This window comes from Pseudophryne corroboree, chromosome 1 (assembly GCF_028390025.1).
Source record: "Pseudophryne corroboree isolate aPseCor3 chromosome 1, aPseCor3.hap2, whole genome shotgun sequence".
In the NCBI taxonomy this organism is placed as follows: Eukaryota; Metazoa; Chordata; class Amphibia; order Anura; family Myobatrachidae; genus Pseudophryne; species Pseudophryne corroboree.
Genome location: NC_086444.1, coordinates 365,850,157 through 365,874,149, shown reverse-complemented (window position 1 = coordinate 365,874,149; position 23,993 = coordinate 365,850,157). Strand labels below are relative to the sequence as shown.

Sequence of the window (23,993 nt, the reverse complement as noted above, 5' to 3'; positions counted from 1 at the left end):
TCGGCGGCGCGGCTCCGGTGACCCATCCAGGCTGTACCTGTGATCGTCCCTCTGGAGCTAGTGTCCAGTAGCCTAAGAAGCCAATCCATCCTGCACGCAGGTGAGTTCACTTCTTCTCCCCTAAGTCCCTCGTTGCAGTGAGCCTGTTGCCAGCAGGACTCACTGAAAATAAAAAAACCTAATAAAACTTTTACTCTAAGCAGCTCTTTAGGAGAGCCACCTAGATTGCACCCTTCTCGGCCGGGCACAAAAACCTAACTGAGGCTTGGAGGAGGGTCATAGGGGGAGGAGCCGGTGCACACCACTTGATCCTAAAGCTTTTACTTTTGTGCCCTGTCTCCTGCGGAGCCGCTATTCCCCATGGTCCTTACGGAGTCCCCAGCATCCACTTAGGACGTCAGAGAAATAATAATAATAAGCTCTGTACAGCTCCCCTAGCTGTGACCGGCTCCTCCAGGCACATTTTCTAAACTGAGTCTGGTAAGAGGGGCATAGCCCACACTCTCAAAGTGCCAAATGCTCCTAGTGGACCCGTCTATACCCCATGGTACTAATGTGTACCCCAGCATCCTCTAGGACGTAAGAGAAAGCTAGTTTGTCATAAAGGCAGGTTACATTCTATCACTGTATGGTGGATTCATAGTACATTGGGATAATTCACACCTGATCGCTCGCTAGCATTTTTTGCAGCGCTGCGATCAGGTCAGAACTGCGCATGCATATGCACTGCAATGCAAAAGTGTTTCGCACGGGTACAAAGTGGATCATTGCTGTGCGATGGGTTTTACAAAGAATCCATTCGCACAGCCGATCGCAAGGAGATTGACAGGAAGAGGGCGTTTGTGAATGTCAACTTACAGTTTTCAGGGAGTGGTTGGAAAAATGCAGGCATGTCCAAGTGTTTGCAGGGAGGGTACCGGACGTCAATTCCGCTCCTGAACAGGCTGAAGTTATCACAGTGGCTGAGTAAGCCCTGGGCTGTGCAGAGACTGCACAAGATTTGTTTGTACATCTCTGCTACACATGCGTTCGTACACTTGCAAAGCTAAAATACACTCCCCTATGGGCAGCGACTATCTGTTTGCAGCGCTGCATAAAAAACCTTGCGAGCGATCAGGTCTGAATTAGGCCCATTGTCTCAACGGAGTAAGCTGGCTGCAGGCACAGGTGCATTGTCCCACCTACACAGTGTCTTACAATATGTCCCAAAGATTAGTTACAATGTATAACTCCTTAATAGGGACACATTATATTGTATAAGCAGCGTGAGTTGGCTTCAGACACCAGGTGCATCTCACCGTGCCAGCTACATACGTCTCTTGCTATACAGGCTGACGGTTCACAGTGTACGTTTGTGTTAACTATTTAAGAATAATGTCTATGTGTTGCAATCGTTAGTCTGAAAAGGCGGCCATATGCTTCTCTGTGGGCAGAGGGAAGAAAATAATTTCCAAGTTCAGGCACGTAGTACTAGATGGTCACAACGTTTTACCAGGACTGGATGGCGAAAATAGGACACATGGAAAGCCCAGACACTGAGTAGTAGCTTGAGAGTCTGTCATTCTAGTAGATTCTTTGTACATGAAGTACAAAAACTAAACACTTCTATGGTTAACATAGTAAAGAAAAGCAACATCATAATATGTTGTTCATTTATTAAAAGTGCTTATTTTTTTCAATTAAACAAATGGAAAACTTCAAACATTTAATTTTACACAACAAATATAGGGGGTCATTCTGACTTGATCGCTTGCTGCAGTTTATCACAGCGCAGTGATCAGGTGAGAACCGCACATGCGCTGGCGCATGGCTGACAGCCGACGGCTGTCGTTGCCTAGCAATCGCATCTGCCTGATTGACAGGCAGAGGTGGTCGCTGGGCGGGAGGCACGGCGGCGTTTGGCCGCTGTTTTGTGGACGCGTTCCGGTCAACGCAGACGTGGCCGGACTGTGCGGGGGGCGGGCCGCAGCAGCTGCGTGACGTCACACGCAGCCACTGCAAGCCAGGCAGCGACGAGTAGTACGTACAAGCTGCGCTGGCTGGGAGCTACTCCTGTAGTACAAAAGCGGCGATGCTTTTGTACTTCAGCGACGGGGCAGGGACTGATATGCGGGGCGGGCTAGCCCTGTGCTGAGCGTCTCCCCGCATGTCTGTGTTCCTGATTGTAGCTGTGCTAAATTTAGCACAGCTACGATCAACTCGGAATGACCCCTAAAGTCCCAACATGTTGACAGTTTTTGGCTGATGCTTTTTTGTTCCAGTCTCAAACCTCTGTAAAGGACTTTCCCTCTCCATTACGTAATTTGAACATGGAAAAAGTAGACAGAGATATCCTGTGAACTACGTATTTGAATAGTAATGGATATTATGTAAACAACACTTGATAATGAGCTTATAAAAAGACCTGCACATGTATGCCAGTAGTTAGATATGAGCCTTCTAGTATGAAAATAAAGGGATTAAAAGAGTCAGGGCTAAGCTACAGGTAATTCAAATAAGCGATATACAGTATACCTGAGAAAACACATCAAGATTTCTTATGGAAGCAAATGGCACAAGGCATTCCATGCAATATTTCTGAAACTCAGACCTGTTTGACCAAAAATGCTAAATTAAGTAAGCTGTGCTTGTATTCTGTATTAAATAGGTGCCTTCTGTAAAGGAACATTATATCCCTTTGTTCTAGTTACCCTTATAGGTCATTTTGACAACAATTTCATGACCAAACAAGAATTGTGGGATCTTACCTCTGGGTGAGGGGCTATACATTGGGGACGTAAAGGAACAGGAATTTGAAAATGAACAAACCCTTAGCTAGATTTCACAGCTAATCACTCAATGAGTCAACAAATATAATATTACCGTTAATACAAAAAAAAAAAAAAAAAAGTAATTCTGTACACTGAAGAAATTGCTAGAAGTCTGTGCTGCTTCTATTGAGGTTTAATCATAGAATGAAAACTTTGGAGCTTTCGCTAAGTCAATTCCTCATAGAAAACTGTTCATCCATCTGACGAATCTGAATGCTGATCATCACAAGCAATTGTCACGTACAGTATAGAACCAGACTTCACACTGCACTGCAGACAATGATGGTCCATGTGGAGCAACAGTAATTGTAAGTTCCCAACAATGGAACTAAATTGTTTTCAGTCACTGGCAATGGGTATTAAAAATCAGCAACGCTTCTGAGCATGTTCATTCTGTGACAGGAAAAAGACAAATGTATAATAGCAGAAAACATATGACACAAATCACTTTACATGATAGGAATACCCGTAAAATTCTCAATTCATTCCTAAAAGTCTTAGGAGCCTGTAAGAGATTTAAGATAAAGCTGCAAGGAACTTATTGTACTATGAGCAATACTACTAAATCGATGAAAATACACGACAGCTACAATGGGGCTACATAGCAAATATAAATACAATACTACGTTCTGTCGGTTGATAGGAACTTATTGTACTATGAGCAATACTGCTAAATCAATGAAAATAGACAGCTACAATGGGGCTACATAGCAAATATAAATGCAATACTACGTTCTGTCGGTGAATATGAACTTTACAATCTATAGCTTTATCTCTATATTTAACTTCAGTTTTAGGGTTACTTTGTAAAGCTGGCCATACACTTTTCCGATATGGTCTCTTTTCACTCGATTCCGACGGATCCGGCCAAGAAATCGGGTGAAAAGTGTCCAAAGCGGATGTGTTTTACATCCGATCCGATGTGCGGTCATGTGCGCATCAGATCAGAGTTGTAGATCGGATGTCCTGCAGATCCGACCACCGACTCAGGGCAGCCTCTGGCAGCGCGGAACGGGATCGCATGTGATATGTCACATGCAAAAGGACGGCATGTGATATATTGCATGTGATCCTGCCACCTGGGAAGCTCCCAGGCGGCTCAAGGGGCATCGGCTGCGATTTCTCCCGTAGAAGAAATTGTAGTAATGCATGGGGCCCTTAAGACTGCAGTGAGGAAGTAATCACCTTAACAACCCTCTGTAGCTGAGATAGTGCCTCCTCATATCTCTGCTCAAAATGCCTCAGGTTCTCACTCTTCACCAGCTGTTTCTGTATCTGTGAAACGCCCGCGTCCTTCAGCATGTTTAGATACCTCTGCTCCTGTGGAAGATACATGTAGGAATGGAAGATCAGATAAACTGCTATAGCATTAAAAGGAAAGTGACAGTAGGTAGAGGCTCCCATAACTAGGGCCCGGTCTGCTTCCAGTATGCCTTCTGTAGCACAGACTGACCTGCCAATGTTAGATATGTAATGCAGAGAGGCGTCATAGCAAATGTGAGTGAGCAGGGAAATAACACGGTTTTCCCCTGCACAGAGGGTTTCTTCCATGGAACAGAACTGTTAGGCTGATAACCCGCTTGTGTCATGTTAAATGCAATGCACTGGTCCTAATGTGTTCACTTGGGGGTAGGAAGGAAAGAACAATGCCACAAGTGCAAATACTACCAGGCATGGGGCCACTAGAATGGAATTATCCACATAAATGTTACCATGTTATATTGATACCTGGGAGTAAAGGGCCATCTTGGGATATTTTTTCCCTGAGCACACTGCGCCTCCTATATGAGCCAGCATGGACCAACAGACGCTAGCTACCAACATGTGCCAATAACTCACATTTTATAAAGGACGACACCTTTTAGTTATACAGTGCCACAATGATGATTATTCCTGTGTCCAGAGTGAGAAGCATTCAAGTGAGGATCACTATGATAACCTGACATTTTAAATGTATCTTCTAAATCTAAGTTTTAAAGTAAATTAATATTTATATCCATCAGGAGGTAATGGCCTATGTGCACTGGATGCTGGAAGGGTTAAAGAGAAAGGGATGGGTTGTTTTAATTTTTTTTAAAATACACCAACATGTGTCTTGCAGACAGTTAGCGCCCATGACATATAGATTACACCCATTATCATATTGCTCATTCTGAAGGAGGGAAATATCTGGAGCAGTGGACTCTTATGGATTTTCTTATTTCCGCAGACCATCTACCCCCTGCTCACAAAACCCAAGGAGACATTTCAGGGGGGCTGTTTCAGGGTATGCAGGCCCAAGATCAAGTAAATAAAGGGATCTAACAACCATTCGGTGAACCAAGCAAGACAAAGAGCTCAGAAAGGGATATACTCTGTTTCATAATGACGGCTGCAGAATACTGTAAACGGATTGCTAGAGCACCCTGGAGAGGACAGGTAAGGGACAAGGTAGGGAGGAAGGGTGTGGGAGCGTGTGTAAGGGGGAGGGTCGGCTGAGTCATTGTAGAACTGGAAATAAAACCATGAGAAACAAGTGATAACTGGACTTCAAACCTATACATTGTCCTATGAAGTGGGACCTCGGTGTACTGACTTTTCACATACAAGAACTCATCTGCCCTCAAACATTGTTATCTACAGTATAATACATAAATGTTATATAAATATTTCCATAGTAAATTTTCTAAAGGTTTAGAATCTGGCCCTACCTGGCTTGCAAAGAGTAGTTGTTAAACAGGACATACTCCATTTTTAGCACACGGATATTCATTTTAATCTATAACAGCACCCCTAGGATGCCTGACCTGCCCATCATTCAGGGTGAAACACTGCCACCTGTAAAGGATGCCACCTTACATTGCCAAGAGGAGTGCACAGTGGCATAGCATGTATAAGTGGTCACACAGGATTTCATTGTGGCACGCTTTTTTTAAATTATTTATTATAGTATACAGGTTGAGTCTCCCTTATCCAAAATGCTTGGGACCAGAGGTATTTTGGATATCGGATTTTTCCGTATTTTGGAATAATTGCATACCATACAGAGATATCATGGTGATGGGACCTAAATCTAAGCACAGAATGCATTTATGTTACATGTACACCTTATACACACAGCCTGAAGGTCATTGTAGCCATTATTTTTAATAACTTTGTGCATTAAACAAAGTGTGTGTACATTCACACAATTCATTTATGTTTCATATACACCTTACACACACAGCCTGAAGGTCATTTAATACAATATTTTTAATAACTCTGTGTATTAAACAAAGTTTGTGTACATTGAGCAGTCAGAAAACAAAGTTTCACTATCTCACTCTCACTCAAAAAATTCCGTATTTCGGAATATTCCGTATTTCGGAATATATGGATATGGGATACTCAACCTGTATTACAGTATATTAACAGGGCTCACACAGTGAAGATATAGTTGAAGCTTAATGCAATGAATAATTACATTTACTGGATTAGTGCAGACAATGACCTACCTGAATGTTCAGGAGCATTGTGAATGCCAGACCTGCCTTCCCTGCGCGGGCAGTCCTTCCCACCCTGCATAAACAGAAACAACCAGCTGTGACCGGTGAACGAAGGCTGATCCCAGGGGCTTATATTCCTTTAATCACTGCAGTAGTTTAGTAATGCGGGATACATAATTAGTAAAGGCCCTCTCAATTGCAGGGCAGAGTGGAGAGTCACAGAGTAGAAACCATGGCACAAAGATGGATAATAACACAATCCTATGGGGGTCATTCCGAGTTGATCGTACGCTAGCTGCTTTTAGCATCTGTGCGAACGCATAGTTGCCGCCCACAGGGTAGTGTATTTTAGCTGTGCAAGGGTGCGAACGCTTGTGCAGCCGAGCAGTACAAAAACAGTTTGTGCAGTTTCTGAGTAGGTATGAACTTACTCAGCTGCTGCGATCACTTCCACCTGTAAGGTCCCGGAATTGATGTCAGACACCTGCCCTGCAAACGCTTGGACACGCCTGCGTTTTTCCAACCACTCCCAGAAAACATCCAGTTGAAACCCATAAACGCCTTCTTCCTGTCAATCTTCTTGCGATCGGCTGTGCGAATGGATTCTTCGTTAAATCCATCGCACAGCAACAATCGGCTTTGTACCCGTACGACGCACCTGCGCATTGCAGTGCATACGCATGCGCAGTAGTGACCCGATCGCTGCGCTGCGAAAAACAGCAGCGTGCGATCAGGTCGGAAAGACCCCCTACATGCGGACAGACAGATAGCTGCACTCACACATGAACAATAAGGATTGCAAGCTGCCTGTGCCACGCAGAGCTCTGAGATGACTTACTGGCAACAGAAACTAGATTCTATAAGTATTTATACATCTGCCCCTTAATATTTACTTAAGACAAATTCAAAAGGTAAAATACTAAAGTATTACTTAGAGTATGTTACTATTGTAGTTGTTTACTTTCAAAGAATCGTATTATGCACCATTAACAAAAATGTTACTAACGAAACATTAAAATGAGAACTACATATAAAAGGGTGGGATTCAAATGATATATCACGCCCAATTTCCTTTCTAAAATTATCTCCGTTATTGTGCTTATTGCACCCACATTGATCAGGTTTAGCTGTGTAAAGGGTTGGGTGCCTCCTTACTTCGGGGGTAGCGAGATGAAATAATGATACCACGCCCCTGAGAGCAGAAACAGAACGGGTGTGGAAAGGGGTGAAAAGAATTGAATCCCACCCAGTATGTCAGAATGGATGTAAGTCACGCAGACAATTCCACCCCCTCTATATGCGGATATACCTGTGGATATATACTCTGATGTACTGTGGAGCGTCATAGTTTATCACACATTTCACTTCTTTGGTGTCTATTCCTCTTGCAGTGGCATCTGTGCTTATTAACCTGTATGAGATGGCAGCAAGTACAAACAAGCATAAGCTAGCATATGCGGGCGCAAACCAAACACACATTTGTCGGGTATTTTCCTAAGAAAATTCTAAAGGGCCCCATACACTTATCCGACCGCATGGCGCAGGCGATCACCCCGGCAGCCTCCCGGAGGGCAGGATCGCCCAAGATACATTGTATGCTGTCCTTTTGCATACAGTGTATCTTGGGCGATCCCAGCCATGCCCCCAGGTCAGACCTGATTGAATGTGCAGCACATTCAATCTGGAGGATCCGATCCGATGCTCACGGGAACGCGCATCGGATCGGAAACACCTAAAAATAAGAATTTACTTACCGATAATTCTATTTCTCGGAGTCCGTAGTGGATGCTGGGGTTCCTGAAAGGACCATGGGGAATAGCGGCTCCGCAGGAGACAGGGCACAAAAAAAGTAAAGCTTTACTAGGTCAGGTGGTGTGCACTGGCTCCTCCCCCTATGACCCTCCTCCAGACTCCAGTTAGGTACTGTGCCCGGACGAGCATACACAATAAGGGAGGCATTTTGAATCCCGGGTAAGACTCATACCAGCCACACCAATCACACCGTACAACTTGTGATCTAAACCCAGTTAACAGTATGACAACAGAAAGGGCCTCTTAAAGATGGCTCCTTAACAATAACCCGAATTAGTTAACAATAACTATGTACAAGTATTGCAGATAATCCGCACTTGGGATGGGCGCCCAGCATCCACTACGGACTCCGAGAAATAGAATTATCGGTAAGTAAATTCTTATTTTCTCTATCGTCCTAAGTGGATGCTGGGGTTCCTGAAAGGACCATGGGGATTATACCAAAGCTCCCAAACGGGCGGGAGAGTGCGGATGACTCTGCAGCACCGAATGAGAGAACTCCAGGTCCTCCTTTGCCAGGGTATCAAATTTGTAAAATTTTACAAACGTGTTCTCCCCCGACCACGTAGCTGCTCGGCAGAGTTGTAATGCCGAGACCCCTCGGGCAGCCGCCCAAGATGAGCCCACCTTCCTTGTGGAGTGGGCTTTTACAGTTTTAGGCTGTGGCAGGCCTGCCACAGAATGTGCAAGTTGAATTGTGTTACAAATCCAACGAGCAATCGACTGCTTAGAAGCAGGTGCGCCCAACTTGTTGGGTGCATACAATATAAACAGCGAGTCAGATTTTCTGACTCCAGCCGTCCTTGCAATGTATATTTTTAAGGCTCTGACAACGTCCAACAACTTGGAGTCCTCCAAGTCGCTAGTGGCCGCAGGCACCACAATAGGTTGGTTCAGATGAAATGCTGATACCACTTTAGGGAGAAAATGCGGACGAGTCCGCAGTTCTGCCCTATCCGAATGGAAGATTAGATAAGGACTTTTATAAGATAAAGCCGCCAATTCAGATACTCTCCTGGCAGAGGCCAGGGCTAGTAACATAGTCACTTTCAATGTGAGATATTTCAAATCCACCTTTTTCAATGGTTCAAACCAATGGGATTTGAGGAAATCTAAAACTACATTTAGATCCCACGGTGCCACCGGAGGCACCACAGGAGGCTGTATATGCAGTACTCCCTTGACAAAAGTCTGGACCTCAGGGACAGAGGCCAATTCTTTTTGGAAGAATATTGACAGGGCCGAAATTTGAACCTTAATGGATCCCAATTTGAGACCCATAGATAATCCTGATTGCAGGAAATGTAGGAAACGACCCAGTTGGAATTCCTCCGTCGGAACCCTCCGATCCTCGCACCACGCTACATATTTTCGCCAAATGCGGTGATAATGTTTCACGGTGACTTCCTTCCGTGCCTTAATCAAGGTAGGAATGACTTCTTCTGGAATGCCTTTCCCTTTTAGGATCTGGCGTTCAACCGCCATGCCGTCAAACGCAGCCGCGGTAAGTCTTGAAAAAGACAGGGACCCTGCTGTAGCAGGTCCCTTCTCAGAGGTAGAGGCCACGGTTCGTCCGTGAGCATCTCTTGAAGTTCCGGATACCAAGTCCTTCTCGGCCAATCCGGAACCACTAGTATTGTTCTTACTCTTCTTTGCCGTATGATCTTCAATACCTTTGGTATGAGCGGCAGAGGAGGAAACACATACACTGACTGGTACACCCAAGGAGTTACCAGTGCGTCCACAGCTATTGCCTGTGGATCTCTTGACCTGGCGCAATATTTGTCCAGTTTCTTGTGGAGGCGAGACGCCATCATGTCTACAATTGGTCTTTCCCAACGGTCTATTAACATGTTGAAGACTTCTGGATGTAGACCCCACTCTCCCGGATGAAGATCGTGTCTGCTGAGGAAGTCTGCTTCCCAGTTGTCCACGCCCGGGATGAACACTGCTGACAGTGCTATCACGTGATTCTCCGCCCAGCGAAGAATCTTGGCAGCTTCTGCCATTGCACTCCTGCTTCTTGTGCCGCCCTGCCTGTTTACATGGGCGACCGCCGTGATGTTGTCCGACTGAATCAACACCGGCTTTCCTTGCAGGAGAAGTTCCGCCTGGCTTAGAGCATTGTAGATTGCTCTTAGTTCCAGAATGTTTATGTGAAGAGACTTTTCCAGACTCGTCCATACTCCCTGGAAGTTTCTTCCTTGTGTGACTGCTCCCCAGCCTCTCAGGCTGGCGTCCGTGGTCACCAGGATCCAATCCTGAATGCCGAATCTGCGGCCTTCTAATAGGTGAGCCTTCTGCAACCACCACAGAAGTGACACCCTTGTCTTTGGTGACAGGGTTATTCGCAGGTGCATCTGCAGATGCGACCCTGACCATTTGTCCAACAGATCCCTTTGGAATATTCTTGCATGGAATCTGCCGAATGGAATTGCTTCGTAAGAAGCCACCATTTTTCCCAGGACTCTTGTGCATTGATGTACTGACACTTTTCCTGGTTTTAGGAGGTTCCTGACCAGATCGGATAACTCCTTGGCTTTTCCCTCTGGAAGGAAAACCTTTTTCTGAACCGTGTCCAGAATCATTCCTAGGAACAGCAGACGAGTTGTCGGGATTAAATGGGATTTTGGAATATTCAGAATCCACCCGTGTTGTCTTAGCACCTCTTGAGATAGTGCTAAAGCTGTCTCCAGCTGTTCTCTGGACCTTGCCCTTATTAGGAGATCGTCCAAGTATGGGATAACTAATACGCCTTTTCTTCGAAGAAGAATCATCATCTCGGCCATTACCTTGGTAAAGACCCGAGGCGCCGTGGACAATCCGAACGGCAGCGTCTGAAACTGATAGTGACAGTTTTGAACAATGAACCTGAGGTACCCCTGGTGTGCGGGGTAAATCGGAACGTGTAGATACGCATCCTTGATGTCCAAGGATACCATAAAGTCCCCTTCTTCCAGGTTCGCTATCACTGCTCTGAGTGACTCCATCTTGAACTTGAACTTTTTTATGTAGAGGTTCAAGGACTTCAGATTTAGAATAGGCCTTACCGAGCCATCCGGCTTCGGTACCACAAATAGAGTGGAATAATACCCCTTTCCTTGTTGTAATAGGGGTACTTTGACTATCACCTGCTGAGCGTACAGCTTGTGAATGGCTTCCAACACCCTCTCCCTTTCGGAAGAGACGGTTGGTAAGGCAGACTTCAGGAAACGATGAGGAGGATCCGTCTCTAATTCCAACCTGTACCCCTGAGATATTATCTGCAGGATCCAGGGGTCTACCTGCGAGTGAGCCCACTGCGCGCTGTAATTTTTGAGACGGCCCCCCACTGTCCCCGAGTCCGCTTGAGAGGCCCCAGCGTCATGCTGAGGTTTTTGCAGGAGCCGGGGAGGGCTTCTGTTCCTGGGAAGGAGCTGCCTGTTGGTGTCTCTTCCCTCTTCCTCTGCCTCGTGGCAGGTACGACAAGCCCTTTGCTCTCTTATTTTTGTAGGAGCGAAAAGGCTGCGGTTGAAAGGTCGGTGCCTTTCTCTGTTGGGGAGTGACTTGAGGTAAAAAAGTGGATTTCCCGGCAGTAGCCGTGGCCACCAAGTCTGATAGACCAACTCCAAATAACTCCTCCCCTTTATACGGCAAAACCTCCATGTGACGTTTTGAATCCGCATCGCCTGTCCACTGTCGTGTCCATAAGGCTCTTCTGGCTGAAATGGACATAGCACTCACCCGAGATGCCAGTGTGCAAATATCCCTCTGTGCATCACGCATATAGATAAATGCATCCTTTATTTGTTCTAACGACAGTAAAACATTGTCCCTATCTAGGGTATCAATATTTTCAATCAGGGATTCTGACCAAACTACTCCAGCACTGCACATCCAGGCAGTTGCTATAGCTGGTCGTAGTATAACACCTGCATGTGTGTATATATTCTTTTGAATAACTTCCATCTTTCTATCTGATGGATCCTTAAGTGCGGCCGTCTCAGGAGAGGGTAACGCCACTTGTTTGGATAAGCGTGTGAGCGCCTTGTCCACCTTAGGGGGTGTTTCCCAGCGCGCCCTAACCTCTGGCGGGAAAGGGTATAATGCCAATAACTTTTTTGAAATTATCAACTTTTTATCAGGAGCAACCCACGCTTCATCACACACGTCATTTAATTCTTCTGATTCAGGAAAAACTGTTTGTAGTTTTTTCACACCATACATAATACCCTGTTTTACGGTATCTGTAGTATCAGCTAAATGTAACGTCTCCTTCATTGCCAAAATCATATAACGTGTGGCCCTACTGGAAAATACGTTTGAATTTCTACCGTCGTCACTGGAATCAGTGCCCGTGTCTGGGTCTGTGTCGACCGACTGAGGCAAAGGGCGTTTTACAGCCCCTGACGGTGTTTGAGGCGCCTGGACAGGCATTAATTGATTGTCCGGCCGCCTCATGTCCTCAACTGACTGTTTAAGGGAAGATAAACCATCACGTAATTCCACAAATAAAGGCATCCATTCTGGTGTCGACCCCCTGGGGGGTGACATCTGCATATTTGGCAATTGCTCCGCCTCCACACCAATATCGTCCTCATACATGTCGACACCACGTACCGACACACACCGCAAACTCACAGGGAATGCTCTAATGAAGACAGGACCCACTAGCCCTTTTGGGGAGACAGAGGGAGAGTCTGCCAGCACACACCACAAAGCGCTATATATACAAGGGATATCCTTATATTAAGTGCTCCCTTATAGCTGCTTTAATATATATATATATAGCCATTAATGTGCCCCCCCTCTCTGTTTTACCCTGTTTCTGTAGTGCAGTGCAGGGGAGAGACCTGGGAGCCGTTCTGACCAGCGGAGCTGTGACAGAAAATGGCGCCGTGTGCTGAGGAGATAGGCCCCGCCCCTTTTTCGGCGGGTTCTTCTCCCGCTATTTTTCCAGTCAGGCAGGGGTTAAATATCTCCATATAGCCCCTATGGGCTATATGTGAGGTATTTTTAGCCTTGTATAAGGTTTATATTTGCCTCTCAGAGCGCCCCCCCCCAGCGCTCTGCACCCTCAGTGACTGCCCAGTGAAGTGTGCTGAGAGGAAAATGGCGCACAGCTGCAGTGCTGTGCGCTACCTTATGAAGACTGAGGAGTCTTCAGCCGCCGGTTTCCGGACCTCTTCACGCTTCAGCATCTGCAAGGGGGTCGGCGGCGCGGCTCCGGGACCGGACTCCACGGCTGGGCCTGTGTTCGATCCCTCTGGAGCTAATGGTGTCCAGTAGCCAAGCAGCAAATCCACTCTGCATGCAGGTGAGTTTACTACTTTCCCCCTAAGTCCCACGTTGCAGTGATCCTGTTGCCAGCAGGACTCACTGTAAAGAAAAAAACCTAAACTAAACTTTCTCTAAGCAGCTCTTTAGGAGAGCCACCTAGATTGCACCCTTCTCGTTCGGGCACAAAATCTAACTGGAGTCTGGAGGAGGGTCATAGGGGGAGGAGCCAGTGCACACCACCTGACCTAGTAAAGCTTTACTTTTTTTGTGCCCTGTCTCCTGCGGAGCCGCTATTCCCCATGGTCCTTTCAGGAACCCCAGCATCCACTTAGGACGATAGAGAAAAATGCCTGATTTCATCCGATATATCAGGCCAAATGCCCGAAATCGGATCTAATCGGGCATTATCGCTCTAGTGTATGGTGCCCTTAAACTATAAGTCGTAACTAGTGTCTGAGCTATATTGAAAAAACACTAATAAAAAGATGTACCCATAATAATGTCACTCAGCACTTGTAAAGCAAACCATAGATTCTATTTTTATTATTTGTATTTCATTTATATAATGTCTGTCTACTCTGTAAAAGCTAACTAGAAGTGCAGTGTAAATAAAGGAAACCAGACCTGTAATATAACAGCTACAGTGACTCACTACTTACACTTATATATAGTAACATTCACTTCAATTGTTAGCACATTAATAGTTAAGCAAAGTCTCTCCCTCCAAACAATATGTATTTATTGCAAAACAAAATACTGAAAATGACACATAAAATGAAGTGAGACGGATGTGCTCAATCGGGAGACATTGATCCAACTCACAGCTGTAGCTTTCCCTGCTCAAAGTCCTTCAGGGTCTTCCGCCTCTCCCCGGGACTAAGACGGGAGGAAAACTCTGCCACCGTGATTCCTCCAAATAGCTTTATGAGCAGGAACAAGCTGTAAAATACAAGGAATCACCAACTAAGTGATAAACAGCAATGCGTCTCCTTGTGGGACAGTCGTTTCTACTTATACAATTAAATGAGCAGACTCAAATACGGAGAGTAACAGGTGATTTCTAGTTTTTGGCCTGAAACGCAATGAATGTTTTGAAAACAAATGCGAGTGAACAAAACAATATAAAGCAGACCCTGAAAGTGGGTATTGGGTGTACCAGCATTAGGTCGTCCGTCAATAGATAAACCCAATAAGGTAATAATAATAATAATAATAATTTTATTTATATAGCGCTCTTTCTCCAATAGGACTCAAGGCGCTTAACAGATACACAGCATAATATAGTACAGAAAAATAATGAAGTACATTTTTCATAAAATACAGAAGCATGAAGATACTAAAAGAGACACTATGGAAATGCTTGAGTAAACAGGAAAGTCTTGAGTCTACTTTTGAAGGATTCTATAGTTGGGGCCTCTCGCAGCTGGATGACAGGGTCAATAGGTCAACATGTAAAAGGTAGACACCTCAAAAGGTTGAAAGATACAAAAGGATGACACAAATAAAAAGGTTGATATGGAAATGGTCGACACAAAAAAAAAAGATCCACAAAAATTTGTTTTGTTTTTTCTCAAGTGTCACCTTCAACGTTAAGCCACATGTAACCCCAACTAGTGTACCGCTTTGCTAGTCACGCTTCGGGCAGGTTACTATTCACAATCGTAGTCCATGCGGATGGTACAGGATGGAAAACAAAAACAAACTTGTGTCGATCTAATGCATGTCGACCATATGGGGTCGAACTATTGACTGCTGACCCAATATACTGGTCGAATTATCCACTGGATACCTTTGAAAGTGAGGCAATCAGGAGACCGCCTGTCGGGATCTCGGCAGTTGCAATGCCGACGCCGGACTCGCGACAGGCGGTAAAATGCCGCCACCGGAATACCAGCGAGCCAGACTATTCTCCCTCTGTGTGTCCATGACACCCATAGATGGAGAATAGAACCTTTGACAAGCACAGCAAGCTACCGTGCCCGCAAGGGGCTTTCTAGCCGTCGCCCAGCTGCCGGCATACTGGCAGCCATGAAGCCGCTGTCGGCATCCTGACTGCCAGGATCCCGGCCGCCGGTAATTAGTATGTATTCCCTTTGAAACTTCATACAAAGGAGGAAAGGGGCTTTCCTTGCCACTGGTCACAGAAGTACATCACTTAAAAAGCTCCAACCAGATGTAATTTTGAAGTAAAAGCTGACAAGATACTGCTGAAAGGTCAAGCGGGATGTCACTCACCGGTGGGAAGACTCTCTGGAGTTGGTAAAGCAGAGGACACGGGAAAATCGCAGAGTAAGCAAGAAGTGGAGGAGGATGAGAGGCTTGGAGCTAAGTGTGCATGGGATGTAATAATGCTGCAGGAAGAGAATAAAAACAGTGGTTTTATTTTTTACAACTGGTAACTTACATGGAGATCTCCTTTCACACTGCATATTCGCATTATGAAAACAACGCTCACTGAAATTAACATGCACTTGGCACATTTCTGATACATATCTCCACTGCTTACCGTAAGGCCATCTGGTAGGGAATAGTTTCCAGAAGATGGTGGCTCAGGCGTAGCATCAGCAGTATCTAGTTTTGTCTGCCTGTATACGGATGTGAAGAGCCGGGGCTGGTACAGACCCAGCTGCTGAAGTTTTTCTGGGTTGTGTGTCAAAGTAGCAGAGAAAAGCAGTTTCTGCAATGGGACCTGACACTGATAATAACTGCGTGATAAGAGTATACATACTATGAATACAATGACACGTAGGAAGTGTGGTTAAAGTATGTATGCCAGATCTACTGTAGTGTAGGCAAAGTCGTAAGATATATGTAGAAGTAACAGTGATTAAATAAGAATCTAAGTTAGTTACTTGGCTGCTGTAGGCACTATAGGCTCCCTCCGAGTGAAAAGCATTCCACTTGCACCGGTGTCCATCTTGAACACTGCCTTAGTAACATGATATAACCAGTCCTGGTTCATACGATCAATCATACGATCAGCCTCATCAATAACCTGCATAAGAAATAGGATAGCTAAAGACAAATACATAAGATGTCTCCCAATAACTCCTTAATGGACATAATACTTTAAATTAGTGAAGACAAATTTACCAAAAAGCGCAGATGCCTCAAGGTGAAACCTTCTGTCTGCTGGATGTGATCAACAAGCCTCCCCGGCGTGCACACGAGTATGTCAGCTAAGCTGGAGAACCCAGACATCCTATGAAAGAAGATCAAATGAATAAGGTAAAAATGACACACCAGGTCAGAATGACCATTAAATCATATAAAAAATAAAATTAAAAAAAAATATATAATAATAATAATAATAATAATAATATTTTAAACCTACCGGTAAATCTTTTTCTCGTAGTCCGTAGAGGATGCTGGGACTCCGTAAGGACCATGGGGATAGACAGGCTCCGCAGGAGACATGGGCACTGTAAGAAAGACTTTATGCTCTGGGTGTGCACTGGCTCCTCCCTCTATGCCCCTCCTCCAGACCTCAGTTAGAGAAACTGTGCCCAGAGGAGACGGACAGTACAAGGAAAGGATTTTAGGTAATCCAAGGGCAAGATTCATACCAGCCACACCAATCACACCGTATAACTTGTGATATACTATCTAGTTAACAGTATGAAAAACCAACATAGCCTCGGTTCACCACCGATGAAACTATAACATAACCCTTATGTACGCAATAACTATATACAAGCCTTGCAGAAGTAGTCCGCACTTGGGACGGGCGCCCAGCATCCTCTACGGACTACGAGAAAAAGATTTACCGGTAGGTTTAAAATCTTATTTTCTCTAACGTCCTAGAGGATGCTGGGACTCCGTAAGGACCATGGGGATTATACCAAAGCTCCCAAATAGGCGGGAGAGTGCAGATGACTCTGCAGCACCGATTGAGCAAACAGGAGGTCCTCCTCAGCCAGGGTATCAAACTTATAGAACTTTGCAAAGGTGTTTGACCCCGACCAAGTAGCAGCTCGGCACAGCTGTAGTGCCGAGACCCCTCGGGCAGCCGCCCAAGAAGAGCCCACCTTCCTAGTGGAATGGGCCTTAACCGATTTTGATAACGGCAATCCTGCCGTAGAATGCGCCTGCTGAATTGTGTTACAGATCCAGCGAGCAATAGTCTGCTTTGAAGCAGGGCCGCCAACCTTGTTGGCTGCATACAGGACAAACAGTGCCTCTGTTTTTCTGATCCTAGCCGTTCTGGCCACGTAAATCTTCAAAGCCCTGACCACATCAAGGGACTCAGAATTCTCCAAGTCACGTGTAGCCACAGGCACGACAATAGGCTGGTTCATATGAAAGGATGAGACCACTTTAGGTAGGAATTGAGGACGAGTCCGCAATTCCACCCTATCCATATGAAAAACCAGATCGGGGCTTTTATGTGATAAAGCCGCTAATTCCGACACTCGCCTAGCCGAAGCGAAGGCTAACAACATGACCACCTTCCAAGTGAGATATTTTAACTCCACCGTTTTGAGTGGTTCAAACCAATGTGACTTAAGGAAACTTAACACCACGTTAAGATTCCAAGGCGCCACCGGAGGTACAAAAGGAGGCTAAATATGCAGTACTCCCTTCACAAACGTCTGTACTTCAGGAAAGAGGCCAATTCCTTCTGAAAGAAAATGGATAGGGACGAAATCTGAACCTTAATGGAGCCTAATTTTAGGCCCAAATTCACTCCAGTTTGTAGGAAGTGAAGGAGACGGCCCAGCTGGAATTCTTCCGTAGGAGCATTCCTGGCCTCACACCAAGAAACATATTTTCGCCATATTCGGTGATAATGTTTTGATGTCACGTCCTTCCTAGCCTTTATTAGTGTAGGAATGACCTCACCCGGAATACCTTTTTTCGCTAGGATCCGGCGTTCAACCGCCATGCCGTCAAGCGCAGCCGCGGTAAGTCCTGGAACAGACAGGGCCCCTGTTGCAGCAGGTCCTGTCTTAGAGGAAGAGGTCACGGATCTTCTGTGAGCAACTCCTGCAGCTCCAGATACCAGGTCCTTCGTGGCCAATCTGGAACAATGAGGATTGTTCTCACTCCTCTTTGTCTTATTATTCTCAACACCTTGGGTATGAGAGGAAGAGGAGGAAATACATAGACCGACCGGTACACCCACGGTGTCACCAGGGCGTCCACAGCTACCGCCTGAGGATCTCTTGACCTAGCGCAATACCTTTTAGCTTTTTGTTGAGACGGGACGCCATCATGTCTATTTGGGGCAGTCCCCACCGACTTGCGATCTGCTCGAAGACTTCCTGATGAAGCCCCCACTCTCCCGGATGCAGATCGTGTCTGCTGAGGAAGTCTGCTTCCCAATTGTCCACTCCCGGAATGAACACTGCTGACAGTGTGCTGACATGATTCTACGCCCAGCGAAGAATCCTGGTGGCTTCCGCCATTGCCACCCTGCTCCTTGTGCCGCCTTGGCGGTTTAGATGAGCCACTGCGGTGACATTGTCTGACTGAATCAGAACTGGTTTGTCGCAAAGTAATGCCTCCGCTTGACGTAGGGCATTGTATATGGCCCTCAATTCCAGGACGTTGATGTGGAGACAAGTCTCTAGACTTGACCAAAGACCTTGGAAATTTCTTCCCTGTGCGACTGCTCCCCAACCTCGGAGGCTTGCGTCCGTGGTCACCAGGATCCAGTCCTGAATGCCGAACCCGCGGCCCTCTATGAGGTGAGCACTCTGCAGCCACCACAGGAGATATACCCTGGCTCTGGGGGACAGGGTGATCCGCCGATGCATATGTAGATGTGACACTTGTCCAGCAGGTCCCATTGGAAGGTTCTCGCATGGAACCTGCCGAAGGGAATGGCTTCGTATGATGCCACCATTTTCCCCAGGACTCGAGTGCAGTGATGCACTGACACCTGTTTTGGCTTCAATAGGTTCCTGACCAGAGTCATTAGTTCCTGAGCTTTTGCCGTCGGAAGAAAAACCCTTTTCTGGTCTGTGTCCAGAATCAAGCCCAAGAAGGTCAGACGCGTCGTAGGAACCAGCTGCGACTTCGGGATATTGAGAATCCAGCCGTGTTGCTGTAACACCTTCAATGAAAGTGACACGCTGTCCAGTAACTTCTCCCGAGATCTCGCTTTTATGAGGAGATCGTCCAAGTATGGGCTAATTGTGACACCTCGCTTGCGCAGGAGCACCATCATTTCCGCCAGTACCTTGGTGAAAATCCTCGGGGCCGTGGAAAACCCAAACGGCAACGTCTGAAATTGGTAATGACAATCCTGTACAGTAAATCTCAGGAACGCCTGATGAGGTTGAAATATTGGAACATGAAGGTACGCATCCTTTATGTCTAGGAAAACCATAAAATCCCCCCCTTCCAGGCTGGCGATGACCGCTCTGAGCGACTCCATCTTGAACTTGAACTTTTTCAAGTATAGGTTCAGGGATTTTAAATTCAAAATGGGTCTGACCGAACCGTCCGGTTTCGGGACCACAAACAGGGTTGAGTAATATCCCCTCCCCTGTGGCAGTAGGGGAACCTTGACCACCACCTGTTGAAGATACAATTTTTTGAATTGCATTTAACACTAACTCCCTCTCTGAGGGAGAAGCTGGCAGAGCTGATTTGAAAAACCGGCGAGGGGGGACCTCTTCGAATTCCAGCTTGTATCCCTGAGAAACAATTTCTATTGCCCAGGGATCCATCTGTGAGAGAACCCAGATGTGGCTGAAAAGTCGAAGACGTGCCCCCACTGAGGGAGCCCCAGCGTCATGCGGTGGATTTTGCAGAGGCCGGGGAGGACTTCTGTTCCTGGGAACTAGCTGTGTGCAGCTTTTTTCCTCTGCCCTTACCTCTGGCAAGAAAGGACGATCCACGTACTTTTTTTCTTTTATTCGAACGAAAGGACTGCATTTGATAATGAGGCGCTTTCTTAGGCTGTGAGGGAACATAAGGCAAGAAATTCGATTTACCTGCCGTAGCTGTGGAGACTAGGTCCGAGAGGCCTTCTCCAAATAACTCCTCACCTTTGTAAGGCAAAAACTCCATATACCTCTTCGAGTCGGCATCCCCCGTCCACTGTCGGGTCCATAAGACTCGCCTAGCGGAAACAGACATAGCGTTCATTCTGGAACTTAGTAAACAAACATCTCTTTGTGCATCCCTCATATATAATACAGCATCTTTTATACGCCCTAGGGTCATTAAAATGGTATCCTTATCTAGGGTCTCAATCTCCGCTGATAAGGAATCAGTCCATGCAGCCACAGCACTACAAACCCAGGCCGACGCCATTGCCGGTCTAAGTATTGTACCAGAATGTGTGTAAATGGACTTCATGGTAACCACCTGCTTGCGATCAGCAGCATCCTTGAGGGTAGCCGTATCTTGGGATGGCAGCGCTATCTTTTTTGATAAGCGTGTCAATGCCTTGTCCACCTTAGGAAAGGATTCCCATCGTATCCTATCCTTTTGCGGGAAAGGATACGCCATAAGAATCCTTTTGGGAACCTGCAGTCTCTTGTCTGGGGTTTCCCAAGCCTTTTCGCATAATTCGTTCAGCTCATACGAGGATGGAAAGGTGACCTCAGGCTTTTTCTCTTTATACATGTGTACCCTCGTGTGATATGCAAAATCTCTTTTATTGCAATAATCATATCGAATACCCTTAGCCACTTTTGGCTGTAATTTTGCATCATCGTAGTCGACACTGGGGTCTGAATCCGTGTCGGTATCTGTGTCAACTATTTTGGATAGTGTGCGCTTCTGAGACCCCGAAGGACTCGGCGACATTTGGGACAGGCATGGTTTGACTTCCTGACTGTTCCCTAGCCTCAGCTTTGTCTAATCTTTTGTGCAATAAATTCACATTAGCACTTAAGACATTCCACATATCCATCCAGTCAGGTGTCGGCGCTGCCGACGGAGACCTTGCATTCATACACTCCCCCCCCTCCTCCTTAGGTGAGCCTTCAACCTCATACATGTCGACACATGTGTACAGACACACCCCACACACACACAGGGAAGCTCTTTTCTGAAGACAGTTTCCCCACCAGGCCCTTTGGAGAGACAGAGAGAGTATGCCAGCACACACCCCAGCACTATATGACCCAGGAAAAAAATAAGAATTTACACACCGGTAATTCTATTTCTCATAGTCCGTAGTGGATGCTGGGGACTCCGTAAGGACCATGGGGATTAGCGGCTCCGCAGGAGACTGGGCACAACTATAAAGAAAGCTTTTAGACTACTGGTGTGCACTGGCTCCTCCCACTAAGACCCTCCTCCAGACCTCAGTTAGGATACTGTGCCCGGAAGAGCTGACACAATTAGGAAGGATTTTGAATCCCGGGTAAGACTCATACCAGCCACACCAATCACACCGTATAACTCGTGATACAATACCCAGTTAACAGCATGATAACAACTGAGCCTCTCAACAGATAGCTCAACAATAACCCTTTAGTTAAGCAATAACCATATACAAGTATTGCAGACAATCCGCACTTGGGATGGGCGCCCAGCATCCACTACGGACTATGAGAAATAGAATTACCGGTGAGTAAAATCTTATTTTCTCTGACGTCCTAGTGGATGCTGGGGACTCCGTAAGGACCATGGGGATTATACCAAAGCTCCCAAACGGGCGGGAGAGTGCGGATGACTCTGCAGCACCGAATGAGAGAACTCAAGGTCCTCCTCAGCCAGGGTATCAAATTTGTAGAATTTAGCAAACGTGTTTGCCCCCGACCAAGTAGCAGCTCGGCAAAGTTGAAGAGCCGAGAACCCTCGGGCAGCCGCCCAAGAAGAGCCCACTTTCCTCGTGGAATGGGCTTTTACTGATTTAGGATGCGGCAGTCCAGCCGCAGAATGTGCAAGCTGAATCGTACTACAGATCCAGCGAGCAATAGTCTGCTTAGAAGCAGGTGCACCCAACTTGTTGGGCGCATACAGGATAAAAAGCGAGTCAGTCTTCCTGACTCCAGCTGTCCTGGAAACTAAATTTTTAGGGCCCTGACTACATCCAACAACTTGGAAGCCTCCAAGTCATTCGTAGCCGCAGGCACCACGATAGGTTGGTTCAGATGAAAAGCTGATACCACTTTGGGGAGAAACTGGGGACGAGTCCTCAATTCTGCCCTATCCATATGGAAAATCAGATAAGGGCTTTTACATGACAAAGCCGCCAATTCTGAAACACGCCTGGCCGAAGCCAAGGCCAACAACATGACCACTTTCCAAGTGAGATATTTTAGATCCACGGTTTTCAGTGGCTCAAACCAATGTAACTTTAGGAAATCCAACACCACGTTGAGATCCCAAGGTGCCACTGGAGGCACAAAAGGGGGCTGAATATGCAGCACTCCCTTAACAAAAGTCTGAACTTCAGGTAGTGAAGCCAATTCTCTCTGGAAGAAAATCGATAGAGCCGAAATCTGGACCTTAATGGAACCCAATTTAAGGCCCATAGTCACCCCTGACTGTAGGAAGTGCAGGAACCGGCCCAGCTGAAATTCTTCCGTTGGGGCCTTCCTGGCCTCACACCACGCAACATATTTTCGCCATATGCGGTGATAATGGTTTGCGGTTACTTCTTTCCTAGCTTTTATCAGCGTAGGAATTACTTCCTCCGGAATGCCCTTTTCCTTCAGGATCCGGTGTTCAACCGCCATGCCGTCAAACGCAGCCGCGGTAAGTCTTGGAACAGACAGGGCCCCTGCTGCAGCAGGTCCTGTCTGAGCGGTAGAGGCCATGGGTCCTCTGACATCATTTCTTGAAGTTCCGGATACCACGCTCTTCTTGGCCAATCCGGAACAATGAGTATAGTTCTTACTCCTCTTCTCCTTATTATCCTCAGTACCTTTGGTATGAGAGGAAGAGGAGGGAACACATAAACCGATCGGTACACCCACGGTGTTACCAGAGCGTCCACAGCTATCGCCTGCGGGTCTCTTGACCTGGCGCAATATTTTTCTAGCTTTTTGTTTAGGCGGGACGCCATCATGTCCACCTGTGGTTTTTCCCACTGGTTTACAATCATTTGAAAGACTTCTGGATGAAGTCCCCACTCTCCCGGGTGGAGGTCGTGCCTGCTGAGGAAGTCTGCTTCCCAGTTGTCCACTCCCGGAATGAACACTGCTGACAGTGCTAACACGTGATTTTCCGCCCATCGGAGAATCCTTGTGGCTTCTGCCATCGCCGTCCTGCTTCTCGCGCCGCCCTGTCGATTTACATGGGCGACTGCCGTGATGTTATCTGACTGGATCAGTACCGGCTGGTTTTGAAGCAGGGGTTTTGCCTGACTTAGGGCATTGTAAATGGCCCTTAGTTCCAGAATATTTATGTGCAGGGAAGTCTCCTGACTTGACCATAGTCCTTGGAAGTTTCTTCTTTGTGTGACTGCTCCCCAGCCTCGAAGGCTGGCATCCGTGGTCACCAGGACCCAGTCCTGTATGCCGAATCTGCGGCCCTCTTGAAGATGAGCACTCTGCAGCCACCACAGCAGAGACACCCTTGTCCTTGGAGACAGGGTTATCAGACAATGCATCTGAAGATGCGATCCGGACCACTTGTCCAACAGGTCCCACTGAAAGGTTCTAGCATGAAACCTGCCGAATGGAATCGCTTCGTAGGAAGCTACCATTTTTCCCAGGATCCGCGTGCAGTGATGCAC

At 46.5% G+C, this 23,993-nt stretch overlaps 1 protein-coding gene across 1 annotated transcript in view; it reads right to left on the bottom strand.

Annotated features, from left to right (window-relative positions):
* Positions 1-1,638: 1,638 nt before the first annotated feature.
* The window catches only part of DDX51 (DEAD-box helicase 51), a 51,135-nt gene continuing 28,780 nt past the window's right edge, over positions 1,639-23,993 (bottom strand). Inside the window, exons 7-15 of the mRNA XM_063913001.1 lie at positions 16,439-16,547; positions 16,198-16,340; positions 15,852-16,050; positions 15,581-15,696; positions 14,168-14,284; positions 7,584-7,685; positions 6,284-6,347; positions 3,996-4,130; positions 1,639-3,203 (exon numbers count right to left, since the gene is read on the bottom strand). Coding sequence (XP_063769071.1) covers positions 3,177-3,203; positions 3,996-4,130; positions 6,284-6,347; positions 7,584-7,685; positions 14,168-14,284; positions 15,581-15,696; positions 15,852-16,050; positions 16,198-16,340; positions 16,439-16,547 — 1,012 coding nt within the window. The 3' untranslated portion in view covers positions 1,639-3,176. The remainder of the gene's footprint in view (positions 3,204-3,995; positions 4,131-6,283; positions 6,348-7,583; positions 7,686-14,167; positions 14,285-15,580; positions 15,697-15,851; positions 16,051-16,197; positions 16,341-16,438; positions 16,548-23,993) is intronic.